General features: G+C 34.7%; 4 protein-coding genes across 4 annotated transcripts; 2 read left to right on the forward strand and 2 right to left on the reverse strand.

Moving 5' to 3' along the window:
* Positions 1–653: 653 nt before the first annotated feature.
* Positions 654–6,101, reverse strand: LOC108194766 (uncharacterized). The gene has a single exon (XM_017361704.1). The coding sequence runs from the start codon at positions 6,099–6,101 to the stop codon at positions 654–656; it is 5,448 nt and encodes a 1,815-aa protein (XP_017217193.1).
* Positions 6,102–13,387: 7,286 nt separating this feature from the next.
* LOC108193523 (copper transport protein CCH) lies at positions 13,388–14,094 on the forward strand. Its single transcript, XM_017360217.2, has 3 exons — positions 13,388–13,572; positions 13,649–13,724; positions 13,802–14,094. The coding sequence occupies exons 1-3, from the start codon at positions 13,564–13,566 to the stop codon at positions 13,945–13,947; spliced, it is 231 nt and encodes a 76-aa protein (XP_017215706.1). The 5' UTR covers positions 13,388–13,563; the 3' UTR covers positions 13,948–14,094.
* Positions 14,095–14,199: 105 nt separating this feature from the next.
* On the reverse strand, positions 14,200–14,882 carry LOC108193522 (protein EARLY RESPONSIVE TO DEHYDRATION 15). The gene is made up of 2 exons (XM_017360216.2): positions 14,582–14,882; positions 14,200–14,500 (listed from the first exon to the last, which is right to left on the reverse strand). The coding sequence occupies exons 1-2, from the start codon at positions 14,814–14,816 to the stop codon at positions 14,346–14,348; spliced, it is 390 nt and encodes a 129-aa protein (XP_017215705.1). The 5' UTR covers positions 14,817–14,882; the 3' UTR covers positions 14,200–14,345.
* Positions 14,883–21,640: 6,758 nt separating this feature from the next.
* Positions 21,641–26,230, forward strand: LOC108195157 (cation/H(+) antiporter 3). Its single transcript, XM_017362109.2, has 4 exons — positions 21,641–22,353; positions 23,356–23,564; positions 23,845–24,846; positions 24,974–26,230. The coding sequence occupies exons 1-4, from the start codon at positions 22,326–22,328 to the stop codon at positions 26,078–26,080; spliced, it is 2,346 nt and encodes a 781-aa protein (XP_017217598.1). The 5' UTR covers positions 21,641–22,325; the 3' UTR covers positions 26,081–26,230.
* Positions 26,231–26,588: the final 358 nt, after the last annotated feature.

The following is a 26,588-nucleotide window of genomic DNA, read 5'->3' on the forward strand; positions in this document are numbered from 1 at the left end:
ATCCTTTTAAGACTTTTTCGTTAAGTGTCATTTTATGTTAAAACTTGTTGCTCTATGAGCCGTGGCTACTTTCGTTTTAAGAACTTATTGCCTACTCTAGGCGTGCTTTATGACATAAGAATCTTTTGTTGTCTTATTGTTGCGTTATTTCAATTATGTTTGTTGTGATCACATTGTGGCTTCTTTTCGTATGTGCATGCACTCGTAGGGTGGCTAAGAGTCTAAGCCTCTTGAAGCTCACCAAGTCAAGTCACGTTGTCGTTATGATGTTTTGTGGTCTATAGTTTTTATTGCAATGTTTGCGTGATATCTAAACAAAGCAAAATGCTAGGTTCATCAATCTTTCGCTACTAAAGAAGAATTTATTCAGAGTAACAATCCTATCAATTCTTAAATATCACATATCAGGATAATACAAGTTACACACAACAGATTAATGTGAATCACATGCATAAGCTAAGATAAGAGCATACATAAGCCAAGAAGAGAACAAAGCACTTTGAGATGGGCAAATAGTTTATTATCATGATTAACGTGCGACCATGAATGGAAAAAAACATGCTTCAACCACTAAGTAACTCAAGTTATTGAACTGTGTCCTAGCGACTTATTTGGAATAAGAACATAAACTAAGCGACTGTGAGAAGGTGTTGTCACACGTGATAAAGCTTCAAATGTAAGGCATTCCAACTTCGTGGAACTTGCTGCCCATCCAAAGTTGATAAACGGTAAGCTCCTTTGCCGACCACTGCATCTATCAAGTAAGGCCCTTCCCAGGCAGCCGCGAACTTCCCCGCTGGTATTTCTATTGTGTTCTGGAAGACTTTCCTTAAAACCATATCACCTTCGCGGAATGCTCGCACATGTACGTTCTTGTTGTAGCTTCTGGCTATTTTCTGCTGGTATGCTGTCAGACGCATCTTAGCCATCTCTCTAGTTTCATCTATCATGTCGAGGTCGTGCCCCATGTTGACTTGATTGGTGTCTTCAGTAATCAGGCCATATCTGGCCGTAGGCATCATCACTTCCGTCGGGAGTACCGCCTCCGTCCCGTAAACTAGACTGAAGGGAGTCTGTCCTGTTGACGCTTTAGGGGTCGTTCTGTCGGACCACAGGACCCAAGGTAGCTCTTCGGCCCACCTTCCTTTGTAACCTGTCAATCTCCTTTTTAAGTTGTTTATGAGTATCTTGTTGCTTGATTCAGCCTGTCCATTTGCTTGCGGATACCTGGGGGTAGACTTTACTAGGGTGATGTTGTATCTTCTGCAGAATGCTTCAGTTTTGTCGCTTATGAATTGTGACCCATTGTCGCAAATAATTTCAGATGGTATTCCGAATTTGCACAAGATATTCCTCTTGATGAATGACACCACTTCCTTTGACGTCACCTGTCGGAAAGCCTCCGCTTCAATCCATTTGGAGAAATAATCCGTCATGACCAGCATGTAGACCTTTTGCCCAGGGGCTGGAGGCATCTTCCCGACTATGTCCATTCCCCACTTCATGAATGGCCACGAAGGCATTGTGGCGTGGAGTTCCTCTGAGGGTTGGTGAATGATGGGTGCGTGCCTCTGGCAGGCGTCACAGCTCCTTACGTAGTCTTCTGCATCCTTTTTGACTGTTGGCCAATAGTAGCCCATTCGCAGGACCTTCATGGATAGGCTCCTGCCCGAAGTGTGGTTGCCACATTCACCATCATGGAGGTCACGTAGCACTAGATCAGTTTCATGTTTGTGCAGACACCTCTGCAGGAGGCCTGTGATCGACTTCTTGAAAAGTACATCATCAAGTAATGTGAAACGTGAAGCTTTCATTCGTAGAACCCGAGCCTCATTAGTATTTGCTGGCAATGTGCCATGTTGGAGATAATTCTTGAGGGGCTGCATCCAGTTTTCTGTACCGTCATCTGTTTGCATATTGTCAACACATAAGGCAAGTTGTTCTTTCATTCTTAAGTTCGCAGGTTGCATGATGTGTACAATAGGGATAGATGTTATACCAGCATTTTTGAGCACTGACCCCAAGCCTGCCAAGGCGTCGGCCTGTGTGTTGGATTCCCTCGGGACCTGTTGAATGTTAAATGTGTCAAACGATAGTTGTAATTTCTTTATCATGTCAAGATATGTAAGCATCTTTGAGTCTTTTGCCTCGTAAGAGCCGTTGACTTGATTAACAATTAATAAAGAATCACAATATACATCAATGTGTTTAACCTTCATGTCTTTGGCTGTGGTCAGACCTACAATGAGTGCTTCGTATTCCGCTTCGTTATTAGTGGCCTTGAACTCACAAGATACTGAGTACACGATCTTGTCCCCTTGTGGCGATTTCAGCACAAGTCCGAGCCCTGTGCCATTTACATTTGAAGCTCCGTCGGTGTAGAGAATCCATGACTGTGCTTCTTGACATGTTGTCATTCGTTGCAACTCCTCTTCTGCTAGTGCCATCTGGTTTGGGCTGAAATCAGCCACAAAATCAGCTAGGGTTTGCGACTTGATGGCCGTTCTTGGTTCGTATACGATGTCATAGGTGCTGAGTTTGATGGCCCATTTCGCCATGCGTCCTGTCAACTCCGGTTTGCTCAGGACCGTCCTTAAAGGGAAATTCGTTAAGACATGTATCTTGTGTGTCTCGAAATAGTGTCTCAGTTTGGTGGATGTCATGGTAAGTGCAAGAACCAGTTTCTCAAGTGGTGTGTACCTTGTTTCAGCTTCGACCAGACTCTTGCTTGTGTAGTAAACTGGTGACTGTATGCCTTCGTGAACTTTTACTAGCACACTGCTGACCGCATGTCTGGTGACGGACAGATATAAGTAGAGATCTTCGTTTGGCAGCGGTTTTGCAAGCAGTGGTGGTGATGTCAAATATTGCTTTAGCTCTGAGAGGGCTTTTTCATGTTCGTCAGTCCAAGTGAAACCTTTGTTTCTCCTTAGAACGTTGTAGAATGGACGGCACCGGTCGGAGGAACGTGAAATAAACCTATTCAGGGCAGCAACTCTCCCTGTCAATTTTTGCACTTCTCTGACGTTAGATGGACTTGTCAAGTCTTGTACCGCCTTGATCTGTTCCGGGCTTGCCTCTATCCCTCTTCTCGTAACCATGTGGCCCAAGAACTTTCCCGAAGAGACAGCGAAATTGCACTTCTGTGGATTAAGTTTCATGTTGTACTGTCGCAGTATGTCGAACACTTCTTCGAGATGCTTGACATGATCCTCTGCGTTAAGTGACTTGACCACCATGTCGTCAATGTAGACTTCCATGGTGTTACCAATTTTCTCCTTGAACATCTTGTTGACGAGTCTCTGGAACGTTGCACTCGCATTCCTCAATCCAAAGGGCATTGCAAGATAACAGTATATTCCTCTCTCGGTGACAAAGGCAGTTTTTTCAGCATCTTTGGGGTCCATCTGAATCTGATTGAAACCACTGGAGGCGTCTAGGAAGGTTAGTAGTTCGTGTCCAGCTGTCGAATCCACCATGGTATCTATGTGTGGCAATGGGAATGGGTCTTTTGGGCATGCTTTGTTGAGGTCGGTGTAGTCGACACATACTCGCCATTTTCCATTCTTTTTCTGTACTATGACCACGTTCGCAAGCCACTCCGGATAATCCACCTCTCTTATCATTCCTGCCTTCAATAAGCGTGATACTTCCTCGTTGATGATCTTGTTTCTTTCTGCAGCGAATTTCCTCCTTCTCTGTTGGACAGGTTTATGATTGGGATCAACGTTGAGCTTATGTGTGATCACGTCCGCGCTAATTCCCGTAATGTCTTCATGCTCCCAGGCGAAGGCGTCAAGTCGTGTTGTCAGGAAGTCTACTAGGTTTGCTTCTAGGCTGGGAGATAGGTCCTCCCCAACGAGCACTTTCTTGTCCCCTGTGTCAAGGGTGACCTCTGTCAGCTTCTCGGGTCCTGTCATGGTAGGGGCATGTTCCAGATCCGCCCGGAGTTCATGTTCAACAGTAGGCTTCATGCATGTCTTGTAGCACTCTCTTGCCGTAGCCTGATCTCCTTTGATTTGTTGAACTCCCCAAGGTGTGGGGAATTTAATGACTTGATGGACTGTTGATGGTACAGCTTGCAGCTCGTGAATCCATGGTCTCCCCATGATTATGTTATAGGTCGAGTCGCAATCGATTATGAGGAACTTTGTCAGAACATTGACCCCTTGCGCATATGTTGGTAGTGTGATCTCGCCCATAGTCTTCTTTGTCTCTCCACTGAATCCCACCAGCGTTGTTGAGCGTCTGATCATGTCACTTTCAGCTAGTCCCATCTCTTGCAATGTGTGTTTCATCATGATGTTGGCTGCGCTACCGTTGTCTACCATGATTCTCTTGATGAGGCAGTTTCCCACAGGAAGTGATATTACCAGGCTGTCTTGTTGTGGTTCTTTGACGTGTTCCTTGTCCCGTGCGTCAAAGGTTAAGGCAGTTGTTTCTTCAAGTCTCTTGTTTACTATCGCAACCTGCTTGTCAGCTCGTCGAGCCACTCGTTTGGCCTGGGAGTATGTTGCACCACACACTTCTGAACCTCCTGCTATGAAGTTGATGACCTTCTGGTAAGGTGGTGGTGGCAACTTTGGTGGTGTCCTGTCCTTTCTGTCTTGCGTGTTCCCCCCAGCTGGCATGAATTCTGTTAAATAGCCTTTTTTGGTGAGGTAGTGGAGTTCCCGTCTCAGCGCTACACAATCAGAGGCCTTGTGGCCATAATCACCATGGAAGTCGCACCAAAGCTTAGAATCTGGGTTAGCTTTCGGTTTATTGCTCTTGACAGGCCATTTCACCACGTCGCCTAGCTTTGTAAATTCCCTCATCATGGCAGATGGTGTGACTGTGAACCCGTAGCTATCGTATGTGGGTGGTAAGTTTGGGTCTTTCCTCCAATCAGAATGCTCTTGTGTGGAATTGATCCGTGCATCTTCTTTCGCATCTCTCGCGTCTCTGCTGTAGGGCTTGTAGTCCCTGGTTCGTGTGCTCAGAACTTTGCGATTTGGGCGATAATATTTGTCGTCACGCTCCCTTTTGTCCTCCTCCAGGCGTACCTGCGCCATTGCCTTTGCCTGGACGTCGTCAAGGGTCTTACAAGGGTACTTAGTGAGTTCGTCGTACAGTGGTGAGTCTTTCTCCAGTCCCCTTCTGAATGCCTCTACCGCTGTCGGAGTGTCACAATTCGTGATTGTCACCTTCTCACGGTTGAACCTGGTTAAGTAATCCCTCAGGGGCTCCCTGAACCCTTGCACTATCTTGTATAAGTCACTTGTTGTCTTCTCGAACACCCTGCTGCTAGCGAATTGGAGGTTGAAGGCGTCGACTAAGTCGGCAAAGGTTTCTATACTGCCGTTAGGAAGACTCACGTACCACTGTAATGCCGGTCCAGCTAGCGTCGAGCCGAAGCCCTTACACATACAAGGCTCCCGTAGCTCCTTTGTGATGGGCACGGTGAACATCCTCTGTTTGTATTGCGCCACATGCTCCTGAGGGTCAGTGGTCCCGTCGTAAGCCTTCATCGGTGGCACCGCGAAGCGTTTTGGTGTCTCCACCAGCGCAATGTTGTCACAAAAAGGGGAATCCGCGTAGCTCATGGGTGCGGCCTTTTCCAAGGGCTTAGGCATCCCCGGAATTCGTTGCACCATTTCCTTTAGTGCCTGTAGTTCCTTTCGCATTGAATCACGGCTACGTGACTTTGTCGATTTGTGAGACTGTTTCTTTTTCTTACTCTCCTTCTTACGCCCTTCAACACGTGGCCCCCCATTGTTAGGTCCTCCCGATGGGTTCTCGGTTTCAGTCCTGTCATTTGCCTCTGGATTCTCCTCATTTGGCTCGGGTTCTGCTTCAATTTCTTCGTCGTACTCTTCTTCTTCCTCGTCATCCATGTTCAGACGTCTTGAGACGCTTGCCAATGTCTCTCTTGCCGTCGGATTAGACCTTGACCTTGCCGTTGTTAACTCTCTTTGCAGTGCCTCTCTTTCTGACCTCCATGTTTCTCTCTGAGTGTCCATGTCAGCCTGCAGTTTCCTGATTGTCTCTGCCATCTGGCGTATGGTTTGGTTGTCATCCTGGCTCGCGGTGTTGCTCTGATGTTGCTCATCTGTCGTCATGTCGTTTCACGTCGAATTCTTGACAAGTTTCCCACAGACGGCGCCAAACTGTTTACGCTTATTTTCGCGGGTTAAATGCCAAGAATTATAAATTAACTAGAAGATAAATAGAGAGCAAGAATTGATCACGCGGAAAACCCTTGAAGGAAAAAAACCGCGGGAGGGTTTATAACCCTGCCAAAAATACGTGCACTATGAAGAAAATACGTAGGTTACAATGTATGAGCTTTGAGTTGCTTCTGTTTTTCTGTCCCTTATGATCTAGCCTACCATGCTATTTATACTAGTGCCTTAGCTATATTTACAATTCAAACTTAAGCCCGTTGGACTGTTCCACCTTTTGCTCCACGTTCCCACACATTGGTCCTTATCTGCTTAACAACCTTCATGCTTATCCCATATTCCACGCTGTAGTTGGTTGCCTCCTGACACATGCACACCTCATCAGACTTGTCTCGTCATGCCATCATCTTCTCTCGTCATGTCGTAAAGATTGTGTCGTAACAGTGCCGATTATGGTTCATATATACAAAAGTGCTAAGTTTGATGGTCGAAGTATATTTTGAAACATGGGTGGTTAGTGTGTATAACATGTCAAACTTCAATGGCAAGAAGGTATTTAAGCCGTCTTATATTCAATAATGTTAGACTCCTTCCTTTTCTGTCTACAACAATCGTTTTCTTTTGACTTAATTACCAACAAAATTATATAACTATCATGTTTTTTTCAATTTAACCATAATAGTATATTTGTTGCAGGATAATGCAAGTAATTTTAAAAAACTTTATTTTAAAAACCCAATCTCACTAGTTCATAACCATAGTTAAGTTAAAATTAAGATGGGTGCCACATATATTATCAAGTTATTAATTAAATTATTTGGTACATGGGTTTTATTAATACTTTTACTATCTCATTAAGGGTCAAATCCTAATTCACAATCTACAAAAACACAGACCGTACTAAAATTTATGTTCAAAGGCGACGATGTTAGTGTGATTTTTTGAAACCACCGTCTATCAGGTACTGTATATCGATTATTTATCATGCGATTTATATTAATTTATCTCGAATTGATAATTTTATTTAAGAAGAAATAGATTTTTTCGCCACCAAACTTAGCACTAAACTATGATTTTTTTGTCACTGGTGTTAGGTTCAGATTTTTTTGTCACTGATGTTAGATTCGGATTTGAATATTAACACTATATTATTATTTTTAGCATTATTAAAATATTGTGGTAGTTTGCAATATTTTGGTGATTTGATAACGAGAGTTTGACACGCATTTTAATAGTTTTAAAAAAAATTAGTTTCATAAATTATTTTATTATTTTTTCTAAATAAAAATTTATCACTTGAATTTTTATACACAAAAAGAAAATGTAAATATAGCTGACTTTTTATGTATGTATAATAAATTATGTAAAATTTTAAAATTATATTAAAAAAATTGATGTCTTGTACTGCATGTGACGTTCAATGAATTAACCATGGTTAGAGATTCATTAAAATTGGGTTATGTCAGATTTATTTTGTATACTTAGTTGCATTATTCTGCAACAAAAACAGTTTTATGGTTAAAATGAAAAAATCACAAAAGTTTAATAGTTTTTTTGGTAATTAAGTCTTTTCTTTTATATATATATAAACATACGACTCCATGCCACCACTCTGCCTGAGCTTTTATTCTACTGAATCATTCATTATCTTATATTCATAATAATTTACATCTTTTATTTTCTTTAATATTATATAATATTATACACACACGCTAGTTATCAAATAAAAACATTAAATATAAACTATAAGAACTACCAATATGACATCATTTATCACCGACTTTGTGTATATTATCATTTATCGGAGACACCACTCAATCCAGCTCAACCTGTAAAAGCCTCAACTAGATAGATTTTGTACGCGTTCAAGAGTCTACCCTTAATCCCACCGTAGTCTCGTCAAGACCATGTTTAATAACAAATAATTTCTATTATAATTGCCGTATAATGATTTCTGATATATGGAGTAAAAATCTCTTTCCCACTTTTCTCTTTTTTGAAAATTTTTTTATTTCTAAAAATAATTTTTACAATTTAGGTATCTTTGGAAAAAGCTCAAAATTGTTCTGAACTCGTGAGGTGCTTTGGTCCCTGATTGACAATTACTACGTGTACACGAGAGCAGATCGTTGTTCTTGACACGGACGATTCATGGAATTTCCTAGGATGCCACTAAGCTCATCTAACAATATTTAACCATCCAAACGACTAAACAAGTGTTTTAGTGACTAGCTAATTAAGTTTAGTGGTGGTGATTAATGTTTATTTATTTATCATTTTATTGATCCCGTGCTTAATTGTTTCTCATGTTTCCTCGAATGAAAAGGTTTCATCAGTAATGGACCTAATTGTGCAAAGACATCTTTACCAAACCGACCTCAACCGACCAAAATTTACTTGGTTTCGTTACTTTATTTTGGAGTTAAAAAAACATGTAGTGGCTGATAGGGTGACTGCCGACTAGGATTCCTCTAAAAATTCATTAATAAGTTCTGTGTTGGTGATTGGACGGTGTATGATTTCAGCAATTTTGTTCCACATTTGTATTGGTACTGACTGTTGGCCTGTCTATATCGATTCCTCAAAATTTCCAGGCTGAGAACTTGAGAGGGATTACATGTCATTTTAAAATAGTGTCTCAACATGAAACCATTTAAGTTGCACTTATACACGTATCCCGAATTGAAAAATATATATGAGAGAAAAGAAGAGCATAGAGCATGTTAAAAAAAACTTGAAATTCTCTCCCAGTTTCAGAGTTTTTTTAGCAGAGATTAGTAGGGAATGGAAAACAGCCTACAAAATTGGAAAGATCCGCATAAGAGAGAATTAACTTCTTTTTTTCCTTCTTTCCAAATTCATGATGAATATATTTAGAGATGGCAATTAGGTCAGAACAGTTCATATATAACAAAATTCTTATCATATCCGAAATTTTTATTATACCCCCAAAAGATAGTAGAAAATTTTCTAAACTAAATTTATATTCAAATTCAACCATAAAAAATCGAGTTCAGTAAAATTTATAAAGTTCGGAACAAATCTGTAAGATTGTATCCATCAAATTGGTTAAATTGTCATCCCTAGCATCTTGGTACTCCCTCTAATCATCCTAAATTAGATGAACTCGTTCAATTTGAACAAATCATTTAATGTCTGTTATTGCATAGTTACATAATATAATTTTTAAATTTTATTTTTCAAGTAAAAGTTTTTTTTGAAGTAAAAGTTTAAATAGTAAATTTTCTTTTAAAAAAAATAAATAATAAAATATATTTTAACTAAGTGCAAAAAATCAACTAATTAATTTAATTTGAACGGAGAGAGATTATTTTTGACAAGGTGGATAGATTCATTTTTTTTCACCACTATATATACCTCACTCGCACAACCTTCTAATTAAGCCCATCATCGATCTTTTCTATATATCGTATTCGAAACCATACAAAAACCATACAACTCACTAAACAAAACCCTGGCAAACTCAGAAGAAACTCCGGAGGAATGCAAAAACAAAAGCGTGGCTCTCGCCCTCTACGAAGCCTTCTCTTCCCGTGACGTCTCCACTGTCCACTCTCTTCTTCCCTCTCACTTAGAATGGTGGTACCATGGCCCACCTTCTCACCAGTTCATGAAGCTCTTGCTCACTGGCAATGACACGGCGTCGTCTGATAAGTTTCAGTTCACTCCACAGTCTATCACAGCCATTGGATCAATAGTCTTGGTCGAAGGGTGTGATCAGGAGCGTTCGATCTCGTGGGTGCATGCATGGACTCTGACGGATGGGGTCATCACTCAGGTGCGAGAGTATTTTAATACTTCACTTACTGTTACCCGTTTTGGGAATGGTTCTGGTTTTTCGGGTTCGGTTCGGTCTCTTCACTGTCCTTGTTTTCTTTGGGAGAGTAGCGTTTCGAATCGGGTGGGGAAATCTGTTCCCGGTCTTGTTCTTGCTATATAATAATCATGCGAAGTGTTGTCGACCAGGGGCTGCATAAAGAATAAGTTGTAATCGAATAAAATAGTCATTTTATAAATGCAAAGATGCAACATATATAATGACATGCTTATGTGGTGTTTTATAGTGGTGTAATTTGAATTGGACAAATATAATAAGATGTGCGTATCAAAAATTTGTCCATGATGGACATTGGTTTGTTTAAATCATGTTAAAATAAAAATTGATGTATTTCATTTTTGACGTGAATATAATTTAGATGTATAATACATGTTGATTTATGATAAATCAAAAGTTCGAATACTAAATACTTGAAAGAAATAACGATCCGGAGCTGCTTTGCAAAAATGTGCAATGAGAAAACCAACAAATTCAATCCAAACAAACTTAAAACTACAACTCGTGAACTACGAAAACTTTAATGTGAATCTTTTCGGGTAGTTAAGAATCATCATTCTTTACAACATATTTTCTGGGGATTTTGGCGAATTTCTTCACAACTATTCTTGGCGCTAGGAGGAGGGGATTTGATTTTTGACGGAGAAATGTCAAGACGAACAGGTGATGAATGAATGTTCTCTGATGGGCATGAAGATGAGCCCAAGACCGTATAAATGAGGATCTTTAACAAGTTAAGTAGATGGGAGAATATACAAGGGGATTGAAAAAAATCTTCCAAAAAGATGAAGACAAATGGAAGAAAGCAACGATCGTTATTGGAGTGAACTTGACAGGGAAATGATATCCTCGTTTGCTTGCATTTTAGTTCTATCAATGAAAGTCGAAGTATGAATATCATCTACTTACTCTTTTCGTTTTGAAATATAGGTCAGCTTAACTTTTCTGCACGTATTTTTAAGTCTTTTGACCGCATGCTTAAAATTATTATTTTCGAAATTTTCTTTTTTTTAATAATAATATCAAATCATATATTTTTATTCAAATTTTTTTTTTTAAATAATGATTTTTAGCATGCACTCAAAAGACTTAGAAACACGTGAAAAAAAATCAACCGACCTATATTTCAAAACAGAGAGAGTACCTTACTCCTGGATGAAAGTGTTCTCTTGGAAGATGATTAACATTTGTAACATTAAGGGGTCATTTGATAACAGGTGAATGACAGGATTAATGGGTTGGTTCAGATTTCCATCTCGTTAAGATCATTTGATTATTCCTGATTGGACTGGATGACACTAAAAAACTTCTGGACGACACATATCAAATTTTGGCCGCTCTGTCATCCAGCTAGGTTAACCCCTCTCCTCCAAGATAAAAAGAAATAAAAATAATATTTTATATTTTATATTTAATCTTTTTAAATCATTATATATATATATATATAATAATTTTATATATTTGAATATTGAAAATTTTAACGTTTAAATTTTTTTATCTTTCAATGTATGTTAATGAGCTAAGTTATCAAAAAAATTTATAATATTTGTAGTTTAAAATTAAATACTTAAAGTATGAATTATATTATTAAATATTAAAATGAAAAACAATTATTTAACATGATATATATATATATATATATATATATAAGAATATAATAATAAAATATAAGCATATGGTTGATAAAAATATAATTTATTTTTAAATATAAACCGGCTAAAATTTATTTTATAAAATAATATTAATTATGCAACATGATATATATTAAAATATAATAATAATATATTTAAATATAATAATAATAATAATAATAATAATATATATGAATATTTATAGTTTGATTATCGCTTTCAACTATAGTAATTAAATTTCAACCCAAATTAATGAGAAATATTTGATATAATATTTAAAATTATTTTAAAAATATATATTATATTTATATTTCAACCCGGATTAGAGAGAAATATTTTAAAAAATACATAACAACAATTGTTTGATAAAATAATACATTTAAAAGTATTTCTGTATTATAAGCTGGTCATCCAGATAAATTAGAAAAAATAATAACAAACAAGAATATTGTGTTAAGCTGGTCATCCAGATAAATTAGAAAAAATAATAACAAATAAGAATATTGTGTTCATTCAGAAATTCACGTCATCCAGAAATTCAACTCATCCAGAAATAACTGTTCAGATTTAACAAATGACCCCTAAGATCCTTTGACTCAACATATCTATCCCGAGCTCTCTTACTATAATTGTCAATGTGATGTTCTGTAATGATATTGATGCTTTCAAATTTCACAATTCTTTCCTTATTATGGGCTACATTTTCCTGTATGTTCTGTGGGCTAGGCTGTGCTTTGATGTCCGTGAGTTAGCATAACCAGGTCGAGATGGGCTGTTCAATCCAATTTTATGAAGGTCTTCTATCGTTTTGAATCTCCCAATCCTTCACTTTACTCTTTTTGTTTCACAAGTTAATAGTCAACTGTTAGTCTTAAAAAGCCCTGGCCCCCAGCCCATTCGCTTTCCCACGTTGGAAAATGCTAGGTACCTCAAAAAATTTTGTAATTTTTTTTTCTCAAATCTAATTGGCAACATCTGATCGATTCAACTGACACTAATAATAATAGGATCCCTACATGCACATCAATCATCAAATTAAAACTATATATTTATCTGTCACGTCATTTGAGATTAAATTTTGACGCGTCATTTGGAATTAAATTTTCGTGACAAAATTTGTGGTGCGTAACATTACTCTTATGTTACAAGTTGCATAATTATCAGAATAATTCAATATAAATTCTTTATCAGATAAACAATAATTTATCTGATAAAAATATGAGACAAAATTATCATATACTGTAGTATTTTTTATAGTTTAATATTTCAGATTGACAAATAATATAACAAAAATATGACATACTCATTTAATGCTTTAAATTATAATTCATATAAAAATATATAATTAAATTATTGATTCATGATTAATGAAGTCTGTTAACATAAATCAGAAATCTCATACATAAGTATTTGGTTGTATGAAATGAACCTCATTCCTGCGATTAAATCGTTACCCTTTTCACTCTTTCAGTTTTTATATCATTTCATTTTTGTTAACCCCATTCTTATATCCTCCATTATCATTCCGTGTTATCATTCTTGACCTTAATCCAAATGCGTCCAAAGTTTACAAAGAATAAAGTAATAATGAATGAATAGAATGCCCTTTCTCTGCCTCCATGAAAGCAAACAAGCAATGAAATAATAGCCGTCCCTGTGTATGGACAGTGTAAAATGGTGCCTAAAATCACCAAAAGTCAATAAAGCCAAAGCTTTAACAAAGTGAAAAGCTTCTGGGCAAAAACAGGCATCATATACCTCAACCCCACCGATTCGTCCCTGTATATTTCTCTACTCATATGCAATCAATCATAAAAACATACACCCCCCAATTCTTGCACTTTTTCTCATCATTTCTCTCTCTCACTCTTAACCAAGCTGAGACGAAAATCCAGACTTCAAACTCCCCCTGATGGCTAATGTAATACTTCTATCTCGCACCTTGTTTCTGCCCTTAGGCTTTAACTGAATCTTTAAATATTTGTCTTGTACATCAGGTTGTGGAATTGAAGGTGGGTTTGCATTGCGATGAATGCATCAAGAAGATTTTGAAGGCTGTCAAGAAAATTGAAGGTAATGCCAATTTCTTCCACAGAGTTTGATTTCATAAATCTAATATGCAAGCCATTTGTTGTTATTTTGTAAAGCAGATATAGAAACATACGATGTTGATACACAGCTGAACAAGATCACCGTGTCGGGTAGAGTAACAACGGAAGAAGTGATGAAAGCTCTTCAAAAGATTGGGAAGCAATCTACCATATGGGAGGGAGCTTCATCAGCACAGCTTGTCTAAATACCTATATTCATATATCCCATCCTCTGTAACATTCCGCAGTCTCTTTTAGGATAATTAAGATAAGGATCAGTAGTCCACTACTCTCTATTTTAAAAGGAAATTTTGTGTACCAGCGAGCAATAATACATGGATTCAGTTTTTTAACGTTGATGCGGAAATTTTGTACACCGATATGTCTGATATTGTATATGAAACGCAAAGCATTTTAGTGCTATAGCCATCCAATTGACAAATCACAAGCAAACAAGATAAAATCGAAGGACTAATTTATTTATATACATACACAGCAGGCACATGATCTTGAAACCTAAAATAACTGAAAATATTACAAGTGCCACAACACATATAAACCCTAGTTCCTCGAGTTTAAAACCCACTGTTTCACCCAACTCGTTCTACCTCGGTTGCTGAATCGGCCTGGGACTCACTTTCACATTCACGATCTTGGGCGCTTTGCGGCCGCAGATCTTCCTCTCCGTCGCCACACGCGGTTTACGCCACTTGAGCATTCCGAGCGAGATCAACTCCTTCTGAATCTCATCTCCTTGATCTAACAAAAAAAGTCCACAAAATCGAGTGAGAAAACATTAAATCAACCAGATCCGATCTGATACTCAAATAAAGTTCTCACCTTTAACGACATTGACATCGCTGGCGAGGAGATCGTCGATCTCATCGAGAAATTGCGGATCGGTGAAGCGTTCAGTGAGCCAGTAATCGCGGAACCAAGGGGAGGACTCCACGAGAGACCACCACTGATCGGAGAAGTCCTCGACGAGGCGATACGCCGACGGCACGAACATCGGCGCGTTGGGATTGAGCGTGGAGAATGAACAAGTGTTGTGTGAAGCTACTTTCATCACCATCTTCTGGATAAGATTTAAGTGTGAGTATACAGTGCCAGTGTGTGCTTATATATGAGTTGCGATTTGGATGTGGACACCAAGTTGGATGATATTACGCTACAAGGACTTCTCTCAAATCACAATTTAATTTATTTATTTACTTTTTATTCGACACAATTTTTATTTAAATTTTAAGACTAACAAGATACATATATGCGAATTGTTTATACATTTATATGAAAACTAGCATAAAAGCCCGTGCGAGGCACGGGACTCTAGTTTTTGTTGTGTTTTAAATAATATTCTTGTGTCATCATATTATTTCGAGTATAACTATTACGTCTTATTTTTTAACAGAACATGTAAATATGAAATGTAACATTTGCAATCTAATAGCATTGATAGTAATAATATGTACTACATTTTAAAAAAAAGTTATGGATCAAAAACAACATTTGAACTGATTTTTCTATATTCAAATTCGTTAGGATATAAAGGCCACTACCATATTATCTACATGTTCAAAATTATATTCGAAATTAATATTGAAAGTTTTAGAATTTAAATGTATTATACCTCATTAAAAAGATCTTTAATTTATTGTTGAAAATTATTAAATTATTTCATCCAATATGAAAATTTGTTCTTGATATGTGAATTACGATATCCTAAATCATGATTAGATGAAGATGTATGGTCCGCGTTGTTTTATATTTATTTCTCTTTTTTTGAGCGTACGTTTGTGTAATAGTTAAGTGATATATGATGGACAGACCATCAACGCATTCTTTTTTATCATATGTTGCACACATCTTGTATAAATAATAATTGAAACATATATTGTATGTAAAAGACCCTACCTTACTTTATTATAAAAGCATCAATTGAACTACTAACCTTATAATTCTACCCGAAAAATTCCGACACATTTGATGTGGCTTACCCTTTTAATTTTCATATCAATCAATTATATAGTACTTCAATGTCTTATATTTTTTTTTTGTTAATTTAAAATATTAGATGATTATTACCTTGATACCGCGTGTTATAATATTGTCTTGTTATAAAATATTATTTTTTTATCATTAGTTTTCTGAGCTTGTTGATTAAGACTTTTAATGATTTTTCATGTAATTGTTATCAACCAGATCTCAAATAGAAAAAATAGAGTAGATATCAGTTAGGCACCATGAAGTTCATATAAATAAGAAATATTTAGTTTAATTAGTTGTATAGTAACTTTTTTAGCTTTGTGCAAACTCACATTTTTAAATATTTTGATACTCTTATTTCTTAGGGGTGAGCAATGTAGCATATCATGTTAAATTGTTAAAGATCAAATTGGGTGTTCGAGTTTCTAGATTACGGAAAACTATTCTTCTTCTATTCCCGCTTAATCAAATATTAGTTTTCACCTTATCGTGTCGGATTATCCATTTCAGAATTAATTATATTTTATTAGTTTAATTTGTAAATAATTAATTAATTTAATTATAGTTTGAATCATTTTATTTAACTCGTATGTTATACATTGATGGATGGCATATTAAAATCATAGTTTTAAAGCTTTAATATATATATATATATATATATATATATATATATATATATATATATATATATATATAACTTATTTCTCTATGTTATCTTATTTTAAGCAAGTAAAATTTATAACTCAATTCTTTTTAGCAGGTCTCGTAAACACGTTTTATTATTATTTGATTGACTTTTGATTAATAACATAGAATTTCCCTAAATTCACCTTTGTATCACAAGTTATAATATTTCAAATTCATATATCACCAAAATCACATCATTTAGACATATTTTCTAACACCAAATTTGATGTCTTTGTCACTATTCTTATATCTATGATATTTTTTTTTGAAAAGATTTGGTTACACGTCGAATTTTGAATTTATAAGTTTAAAATAAAATGTAATCTAAATAAAAATATTCTTTCAGTTATCTTATTTCATGTTCCTCAAAATATTGTAATATCTTTATAAGTCAATGTTGAAAATCCATCAATTTTTCCTTTCAAAAATGCTCACCGAAATCTTAGTTTTTGTGCTTATTTCTCACATTCATGACTTAAATTTCTCTAATATTGTATCGGTACTCGTTTAAAGTATTAAGTTAGATTTGAATTCATCCAATTTTATTCAAATATGAAATTATATCTATTTTTTGAAGTCTGAAACATGGCTCGAGCCCAATTGTTCAAATTCTTTTTCAAATTTAAATTTATTACGTAAGTAATTAATTTATGGATATTAATCTATCATGTAAAAAACATATGAGACTTACATGAAATAATAACTTATTTCAATTAAATAAGATATTGAAAATAATATAAATACAACAGTTTTAATGTATGAGTCTAATGCTTTTGAATAAAAAACATTAATTGCCTGTGTAGTTCAAGTGGTTTGAGTGGTGTAATTGTAATGAAGAGGGCTTGGTTCGAGTCCCATAAATAACATTTTTTTCATATGTATGAGGAGGAGTTAGGTTCGGAGTTAGGCTTGGATTCGGAGCTAGGTAATTTATTTGCTCAGGAGCGAGACTTGACACGAACGTGTTGGGCTATTATATATATAAGTAGATTGTAGTCCAACGGACTCCTCTAGAGACCTTGTCAAAGGAAATATGTCAATATAAAATAAATAGATAAAAATGAAATTTTAAAGATATGGAATGGACGGACAATTTGTTTAATGCATCCAAAATTTCATACTTAGTAGGGGTGAGCAAAACCGGATATCCGGTCCGGTTATGAATTATAAACCGGATATCCGGTTTTTCGGATCGCTAAATTTTCATTCCGGTTCCGGTTCCGGTTTAATCGGATATCCGGATATTCGGATATCCTCTTAAATCGGATCGGAAAACGGATAATCCGGATCCTGTTTTTTTAAAAAAATATGTATTACTTTCTAATTCCATAAATTTGTAATGTTTAATTTTTTTTCCCACAAGTGTAAAAAGGAGAACTGTTATCAGTAGCTTAGGCAATTTCAAAAAAAAAAAAAAAACAGTAGCTTAGGCAATATGGTGATTATCCATCTTTTGACAATTAGCATTCAACAGAGACTCTTTGTTGATCTCAAATAAACTATTAAGCACTGCTGCTCTTAATGCGTAAAGTTGCAGTTTTTAACATCTATGTCTCTCTACTTCTGCATTATTAAGGGGCTCTTTTCTGCGAATATTCATTAAGGCTAAAATTCTCCTTCGGCTTACTTAAATCTCAACATCTTAAAATCAATTGGGAATAAATTTCACACAATGTTTTTATTAAAAGAACATAGATGCACAAAGTAAAATTTTGCAACAAATATTCTATTTAAAAGATTAGATAAAGTATTATATATTATTTATAAAAATATTTTTTAATTAAAAATAATAAACCGGATCGGATCCGGATATCCGCTTTTGTATATATATGTGATCCGGATCCGAATCCGAATTTATAGAAAAAAACCGGATCGGATATCCGGTCCGATTTATTCGGATCAGATATCCATATTTCCGGATATTTTAAATCGGATACCGGACCGGAAAATCGGATAATCCGGATTTCGGATTTTTATGCTCACCCCTAATACTTAGTCTCCCGTTCATTTCTTTACACTTTTCTTTTTGATGTATCATCCAATTTTTTACCTTTTAAAACTTATCAAAAATAATCAATAAGTCGCATCACTTCTCCACTTTTCTTTCTTTTTCACACTACTTTTACTTCACAATCTTTTTTTTATACATTAAAAATCAATGTGTCCCATCAAAAATCAATGTGTCCCACCACTTTACCTACTTTTCTTCCTATTTTCCACTACTTTATACTACATATATATTTTGAATGTAACGTGAATGTCTCTATAACATATTAATTTTTAAATACATAAAAATTATTTATTTAAAATTATTTTGAATGTAATGCCAATGTATGTATGACATATTTTTTTTTTTATATTTTTAAAATCACCTTTAAGTCAGAAATATTTATTGTTTGAAAAAAAAAAAGGTCAGAAATATTTATTTAATCTTTTATATATTTTTTCAAAAATATATTTATATCGCAAATAGTTATTGTATAATTATGAATATCTATGTAATTTTGTTATCATGGATTAAACTTCTTAACAAGTACAGGTGGACTAGCCACAACCCTCAAATTAACAGGTCAATTATGGTAAACTGAACGCCTGAACTGGAGTGGTTCATTGAATCTATTTTCAGTTTTTTACCTGAGTCAACATGTCGGGGATGAGTCACCGGTCTTATCCTTATTCTTATCTAACATTCCCGAGTTTCTATGTAACAAATTAAAAAATCTTCATACGCTCTTTTAAAAGAAAATTTGAGCACATAGTTTCCATCTCTTCCCAGCGGCCAGTAGGCAGCAGCATCAATACCCTTTATTAATAGTTTCGGTCGAACTTCGGTACCAAAGTACCAAAATTCGAGTCACTTTCATAGTGATTAGGATTTTATAATCACTATTGTATTATTATTAAAAGACTTCTGTATTGAATAAAATTTTATTATTAAAGACCTCAATATTTATTAGGACAGTGAAAGACTTCTGTATTGATTAAAATTTTATTATTAAAAACTTCAATCAATATTAGGGCAATGTTATACAATTTTTTTTATTTAATAACAATAACCATTATATAATTATGAAAAGATTTTCATATTGTTAGGATTTTATACTTATTATTATACATTTTTAGGATTTTATAATTATTATTATACAATTAGGAAAAGAATTCTATATTGATTCGGATTTTATTATTAAAAATTTTAATATTGGTTAAGGTTATGATCCTACTATAAAAAGACTTCCATGGTGTTTAGGATTTTGTAATATAATTTTATCTATCCGCACAGTTAAATCGCTAACAATTTAACTTATGAAACAGTTTTATAAAATTCATATCAAAATTTGGCTATCATCATATTATTTTTTATTTAACAATTATTACTATCATCAAAAAACTTCTATATTTGACAGGATTTTGTATTATAACAATTATCTCACTAATAAAAATATATTACCAAAAAAATTATTTGTTTTAATTTTTTAAAACTCAAATAATGTAATATACGGAACAACTCTATAAATCTTTTATCATGCTACAGAGTTCAAATAAATAAATAGTTCATATTGATATTAATATAATATCCTATCAATAGAATAATAATGTCAACGAAATTATTCATTTGAATTTTTAAAACCCATACAATTTAATTTACGGAATAAATTTATAAAGCTTCTATCATATTTCAGAAATAAAATAAATAAGATTCAATATTGATACCAAAGTACCAAAAAACTTGATCATATATTTTTTAATAATTAATATTATCATTTAGTGTTTTTCAGAAAATTACGATAAAGACAAATAAGGCGGTGGTAACACTGACTTGACAAATGGAAACTCAAAAAAAATGAAGTCGTTGTCCATATTGCAACATACAATAAAAGAACCGAAACTTTAGACATACGTCAAATATTCGTTTTAATTTTTAAAACTCATACAATTTAATATATGAAACAAATCTATAAAATTTCTTTCATATTTCAGAATTAAAATAAATAAGATTCAATATTGATACCAAAATACCAAAAAACTTGGTCATATATTTTTTAATAATAATAATTATTATCATTCAGTGTTTTTCATAAGATTGCAATAAAGACGAATAAGGCGGTGGTAACACTGACTTGACAAATAGAAACTCAAAGAAAATGAAGTCATTATCCATATTACAATATATAATAAAAGAACCAAAACTCTAGACATACGTCAAAATATTTGATATCAAATTACTTTTGGAAAGTTAATTAATTTTGTCAAACTACAATATCAGTTTATCAAACAACTACAACAACTGTTAGATCTACAAAAACTACAAAAACGCGAACTAGAATTATATATAATGTTTGCCTATTAAATGAATAAAATAATTGTGACTTAAAATTTTGTTTGTTCAAGATTAAAGAAGCTATAAACAAACTTATATGTGTTGATCTTGAATATTATGTTCACAATTTAAAAATCATCAAACAACATAGTAATTTTACTAAAATAAAACATATTGTTGGAGTTAAATTCCATAAAGTGCACATTTAAGACGTAGTAAGTACCAGTCATATAATCTTTTAGTTTAATCATAAATAATATCTTTAATTATTCAAATTTTATATATAATTTACCATCTTTAAGTAGTTTTAAATATATAATTATCAATTAATCATTAACATCTTTCAACATTTACAATCATTAAGATCATTATTCTACTTATGAGTTATATTTTAGAACATATATAGTGTTTAGTGATTAATAATATAATTGCTTTATCTTTTGATTGCAACGATTATATTGTAGAATATAACCTGCAAATTGTCAGATGTTTACAAATATTGTAAACTAAAAAAATTAAAATTGAAACGAGTAGATTATTTTTAAATAATTTTGGACGTCAATACTCTTATTTTGTGGACTCCATAGAACAGGGACCCATATTGTTATGAAATACATTTAAAGTGGGATCAAATTTTAATATATCGAAAGTCTTATATTAAATAACAATAATTTAAATATCATTTAAAAATAATAATTTAAATAGGTATAATAAAAATATGATAATGTAACTAAAAAGATATTATTCTTCCAATAAATAACAAATTTTAAAATTTTATTTAAAAACCCGTGCTTGGCATGGGTTATCAACTAGTATATATTAAAATCCGTACTTTCGTTCCGAGCTTTTGAGTGTCGTCCGGAGATAATTTTTGCGCTCCGTCTCTTTTATACAGTTTTTTATAATATAATATTATCTTTCAAAAAATATTTATAAAAATATGAAGATTGTATTTGTAATCAATATAAGATCCAGGAAAAGACCATTCTCTAACACCTTAAGATTTTCGGAGAATTGATCACTTAACATGGTAGCCATTCTCTAACACTATCTGCAATTACCAGCAACCATGTAAGCAACAACAAATGTCACTTTGAAAAAATCAGTTGAAAATTACATTTATTTGCATAATAAGTTGCCAGTGATTGCAAATTGTGAAAATGAGTGCCTCGGAAACAATTACAAAATATAAAAAACAATCACAAAATCACAACTAGATGACTGAGGTTGTGGGGCTTGATTGAAGGTTACAACGGTTGATTGGGTGGAACAGGGGTGATGTGTTAGTTTTGTGTGGCGATGCCGCATACGAAGGGATAAGTTTAGTTGATGGGTGGACTGTACAATGGTGAGCGGAGTTCGATTTGGATGATTGAAAATGAGACTATATGACATGTGGCAGCTTTCAGCGTCGAGGTGTTGTGTTACGGAGACGCAGACAGTGGCGAAGAAATAGCAGAGGGGGGTTATTCATCTGAGATATAGGTGTTGCGGAGGTTTGGGCTGTCGATAGAGTTATAATCGGAATCACAGTCGAGGAGGTTGCGTGGGAAGAAGCCAGGAGCAGAAGAGTTGGTATGGTTTGAGAAGCTGATGGGGAGGATGAATGGTTGGGAAAGAGGTGAAGATAATACTTTGCTAATTTAATTGATTATATGTTTTAAAAGATAGTATTAAATTTGTAAGATTTTTGATAATGTAGTATATTCACAAATAAATATCTAAAAATTGGTATATATATCAAATTTCCTAAAAACTACTCAAAAAATGAAATAAATTGTCTAAAGATTTTTTTTTTTCATTTAAGTTATTATTGGAGAATTATCCAAGTTGAGTTTGGCATACAAATGAATTTTCAGGAAGAGGTTTATTATTTTCAATTGAAATTTTTATTTATAAAACTTTTAAATGCTCGCCAAAAGAGTCTATATTTACCAAAAAAATATCAATCACATAATATGGTAATCTATAAAATAAAAACAATTGTATTTAGTAAAAGTAAAATAGACTCATCTCTTAAAACTATATTTAGAAGATAATAAAAATTCATTAAAAAGATGATATATGTATTTACCTGAAAATATGTTAAAGTCTTAGACAAAACATGTTATGAATTCGTTAACTGGCCTATCAATTTTTTATTAAATTGTAGTATTAGAATAACTACAATTTCTAACCTTTCATATGAGTTTAGTTTCCGGTTTGTCGAGTAATTATATAGCCTATTATTAATAGGACATAATTAATTGGACTAAACAGATAGATTTTGAGAGAGCCTTGTCTAAAATTGGCTATATTTGTACATTATATCCGGATGATATTATGTTAATAAAGCGATCATTGTATTTACCTACCTAAAAATAAACAAAAGGTTGATAAATGTTACTATATGTGTGATCTGTCATCGTATATGTATAGTAAAACTCATGAGTTAGCCAACTGGAAATCTGTATGATCATAATTTTAGTTAATTGCTGCAATGTTACAGCTAGTAACAAAATTTATTCATCAACTTCCTGCATTATTTATGCAGCAATAGGAAGGAAACATAATTTGCTTTTCATTCTAAGGCTTATTAGTCTTTAATTAAGCGTCATGGACATGAATGATTTCTTGATAAAAGGTGTAAACGTTGGCGAAGAAGATGAATGTGGGCTTTTTATCAAAGTGAATTCCCCAGGATGGTTTACATTGAGACACTCAAGTGATTATGTTCTCAGTTATGCATTGCCGCGCCTGCTGCTACAATTATCCTTGATCTTCATCCTCACTCATTCCCTTCATGTACTTCTCAGGCGCTTTCATCTGCCGCGGATTGTTTCTAAAATATTGGTATGATTCTCTCCCACAAGAGTTTAAATAAACGGTTTTTCTAGTGTGTGACCATGGGCACATGCTAAACACTAAAATTCACAAGTTTGACTCATTTTGATTGGTTCTTGTTTCTTAATAATGGTGGACCTCCCTGCATATACAACAACCACGCCAATCAAAATGTCCCAAACCTATTAAATTTAGTGTTTGGACAAACCCTTAAATAAAAGCTCTACCTTGTCAAATATACATTTCTAACTAGGAGTAATAACTAATTGTTGTCTCAAAAATTATGCAGGCTGGAGTTATACTAGGAAAAACAGTTTTTGGTCATTTGTCCGGAGATATGCAAAAAAGACTTTTTCCAGAGGATGATGCTCTCCTGTACTCATTGTCGAGATTTGGATTTATTTTTTACATGTTCATGGTTGGAGTGAAGATGGATTTCAACATGATATGGAAAGTTGGAAGAAAGGCGGTAACCATAGGCTTGGGTGCCTCGTTGGCCCCCATGATCACTGCGGCCATACTGTGGGCAAATTTAGCTCAGTATTTTCCCCTATATCAAAGATCAGCGATTTTAACTGTTATCAGAATCAAAATCATCACTCCATTTCCTGTTGTTGTTGCTCTCTTAGTTGATCTAAAGATCATGAATACAGAGATTGGCCGCCTTTCTTTGGCAGCAGCTCTAGTAGCTGATTTGATTGCTGAAGGAGGTCTGGTAGGACTAAATGCTTACAGAATCTTGGAAGAGTCATTGAGTCTATCTATGGCCTGGCTGGGATTCATTCAGTCTTTTGTCATAATTACGTGTGTTTTGGTGGGAACACGGCCATGGTTCTCAAGAATCATCTTAAGGACACCAGAAGGAAAGCCAGTGAGGCAAGGGTACCTTGCATTCATTTATCTGGCAGTTCTTTTTACAGCCTTCCTATGCACCAATTTGGGGCTCCCAGATTTCTATATCCCTTTTCTGCTTGGTTTGGCCATCCCCATCGGTCCTCCTCTGGGTTCGACACTTGCAATCAAGTTGGACACATTTGTATCAGGCTTGTTGGCTCCATTGATGATAAGCAGTTTCTCACTATGGATTGATTTAACAGACTTTTCTGATATCGACTTTTTGAAAACTATATGTATGATCACCTTGGCAGGCATTACTATTAAAATTGTCTTTGTTTTAGGACCAGCATTACTAAACAATCTGCCTGTAAGAGATGCTATTACTATCAGCATAATCATGAGTGCCCAAGGAATAGCTCAAGCTGCATTCTACGATATGAACTACAGGAACCAGGTACGTATACACATAACAAGCAAGAGCTAGATTTTTATTTATGAATTTGCATCAAGTAATATTATTTGATTTATTTCCCTCAACTTAATTTATAACTCGTATCATTTCATTTATAACTGGAGTGCAGAATATAGACAGTGAAACCTTTTCCTTGGTAATGATGTTGATGGCCTTACTAGCAGCCGCTGCACATCTCTCTGTGAAATGCCTTTATGATTACTCAAAAATATATAGAGGCTATGAAAAAAGAAGCATTTTAAGCACTCTGAACAATTCCCAGCTCAAAGTATTGGTCTGCTCCCAGAGATCTGATGATGCCATGGCAGCTATGAAGCTTTTAGAAGCTTCAAGTTCCAGAGAAGCTCCCACACAGGCCTATGCGCTTAACCTGGTGGAACTTGTTGGCCAGGCCACGCCACTCATAATCAATCACGGAGTGGGTCAAAAGTTTTACTCTGGACACACTCCTTCGCGACAAATAATTAATCTCTGGAAAAATTTTGAACAACAGTATTCTGGATTGGTTTCCGTCCAGGCCTTCACTTCAGTGTCACTTCCAAGATTCATGCATTTCGACGTTTGTTCTGTCGCCTTTGACAATTCAGCATCACTAATCATACTCCCCTTTCATCGGAAATGGAATCAGCATGGCAAGATTATACTGGAAAACACTCTGCAGAGGACAGTAAACCGGGAGGTACTGGGAACAGCTCCTTGTTCTGTAGGTATTCTAGTGGATCGTCGTAAAATACGCACTGAACCTTCTACTGACCAACACAGACAATCAAGATATCATGTTGCAGTCATATTTTTGGGAGAAAATGACGATAGGGAGGCTTTGGCCTATGCCATGCGTATGGCAAAGTCGACGAGAATTCAGTTGAGTGTCATTAGGCTTGTTCCCTCTGAAGTGAGTGAAGAGAACTGGGACGCGGTTCTTGATAGAGAAATGTTAAGGGAGACAAAGATATTGAGCAGGCAACAGAGCAATATTGTTTATAGAGAAGAGACTACTAGTGATGGCGGAGAGACTGCTCTGATAGTGAATTCAATGGTGGATTCCTTTGATTTGATAATGGTTGGGAGACACCATAGAGAGCATTCACCGCTCTTAGCGGGTCTGTCGCAATGGAATGATATACCAGAGCTGGGGGCAGTAGGTGACATTTTGGCATCTGCGGAAATTAACAGACCAGCTTCAGTCTTGGTGGTGCAGCAACAAATTGTCAAGTGAATTATTGGAAGTGATTAAACTCAAACCAATCGTTCTATGAGCTGCAAGTTGTCAAAAATCAAAGATTAATCTTATAGATTTTGATTAAATACTCATTTGTACTTGCACTACATGCCTTGACAATATGCTGGAGCATAACTTAGAAGTTTACCTGTGGCATGAATGAATCGAATGCATATTTCGCGTCTTCAGACTAAAATTGTGTGTGAATTGACCTCTGCTCTAAAGTCGGTGATTAATCACGATTAATCTCTTATTAATCACTGATTAATCCATGTTCCGTAACTCGTCGAACTAATTAAATATCCAATTATCTAATCTATCATCTAGTTAAGCTCCGATCAAACCAATTAATTCTCGATTAATCATTGTTTCATGATTTTACCGATTAAGTCCGATTTTCTTTTTACAACACCGGAATTGACCAACTAATGAATATGTCTGTACATGGTAATAACTAATGACAAACTAGTTAGATGATCAAGACGTTAATGCATAGCGATATAAG

Source organism: Daucus carota, chromosome 7 (genome assembly GCF_001625215.2).
Source record: "Daucus carota subsp. sativus chromosome 7, DH1 v3.0, whole genome shotgun sequence".
NCBI lineage: Eukaryota > Viridiplantae > Streptophyta > Magnoliopsida > Apiales > Apiaceae > Daucus > Daucus carota.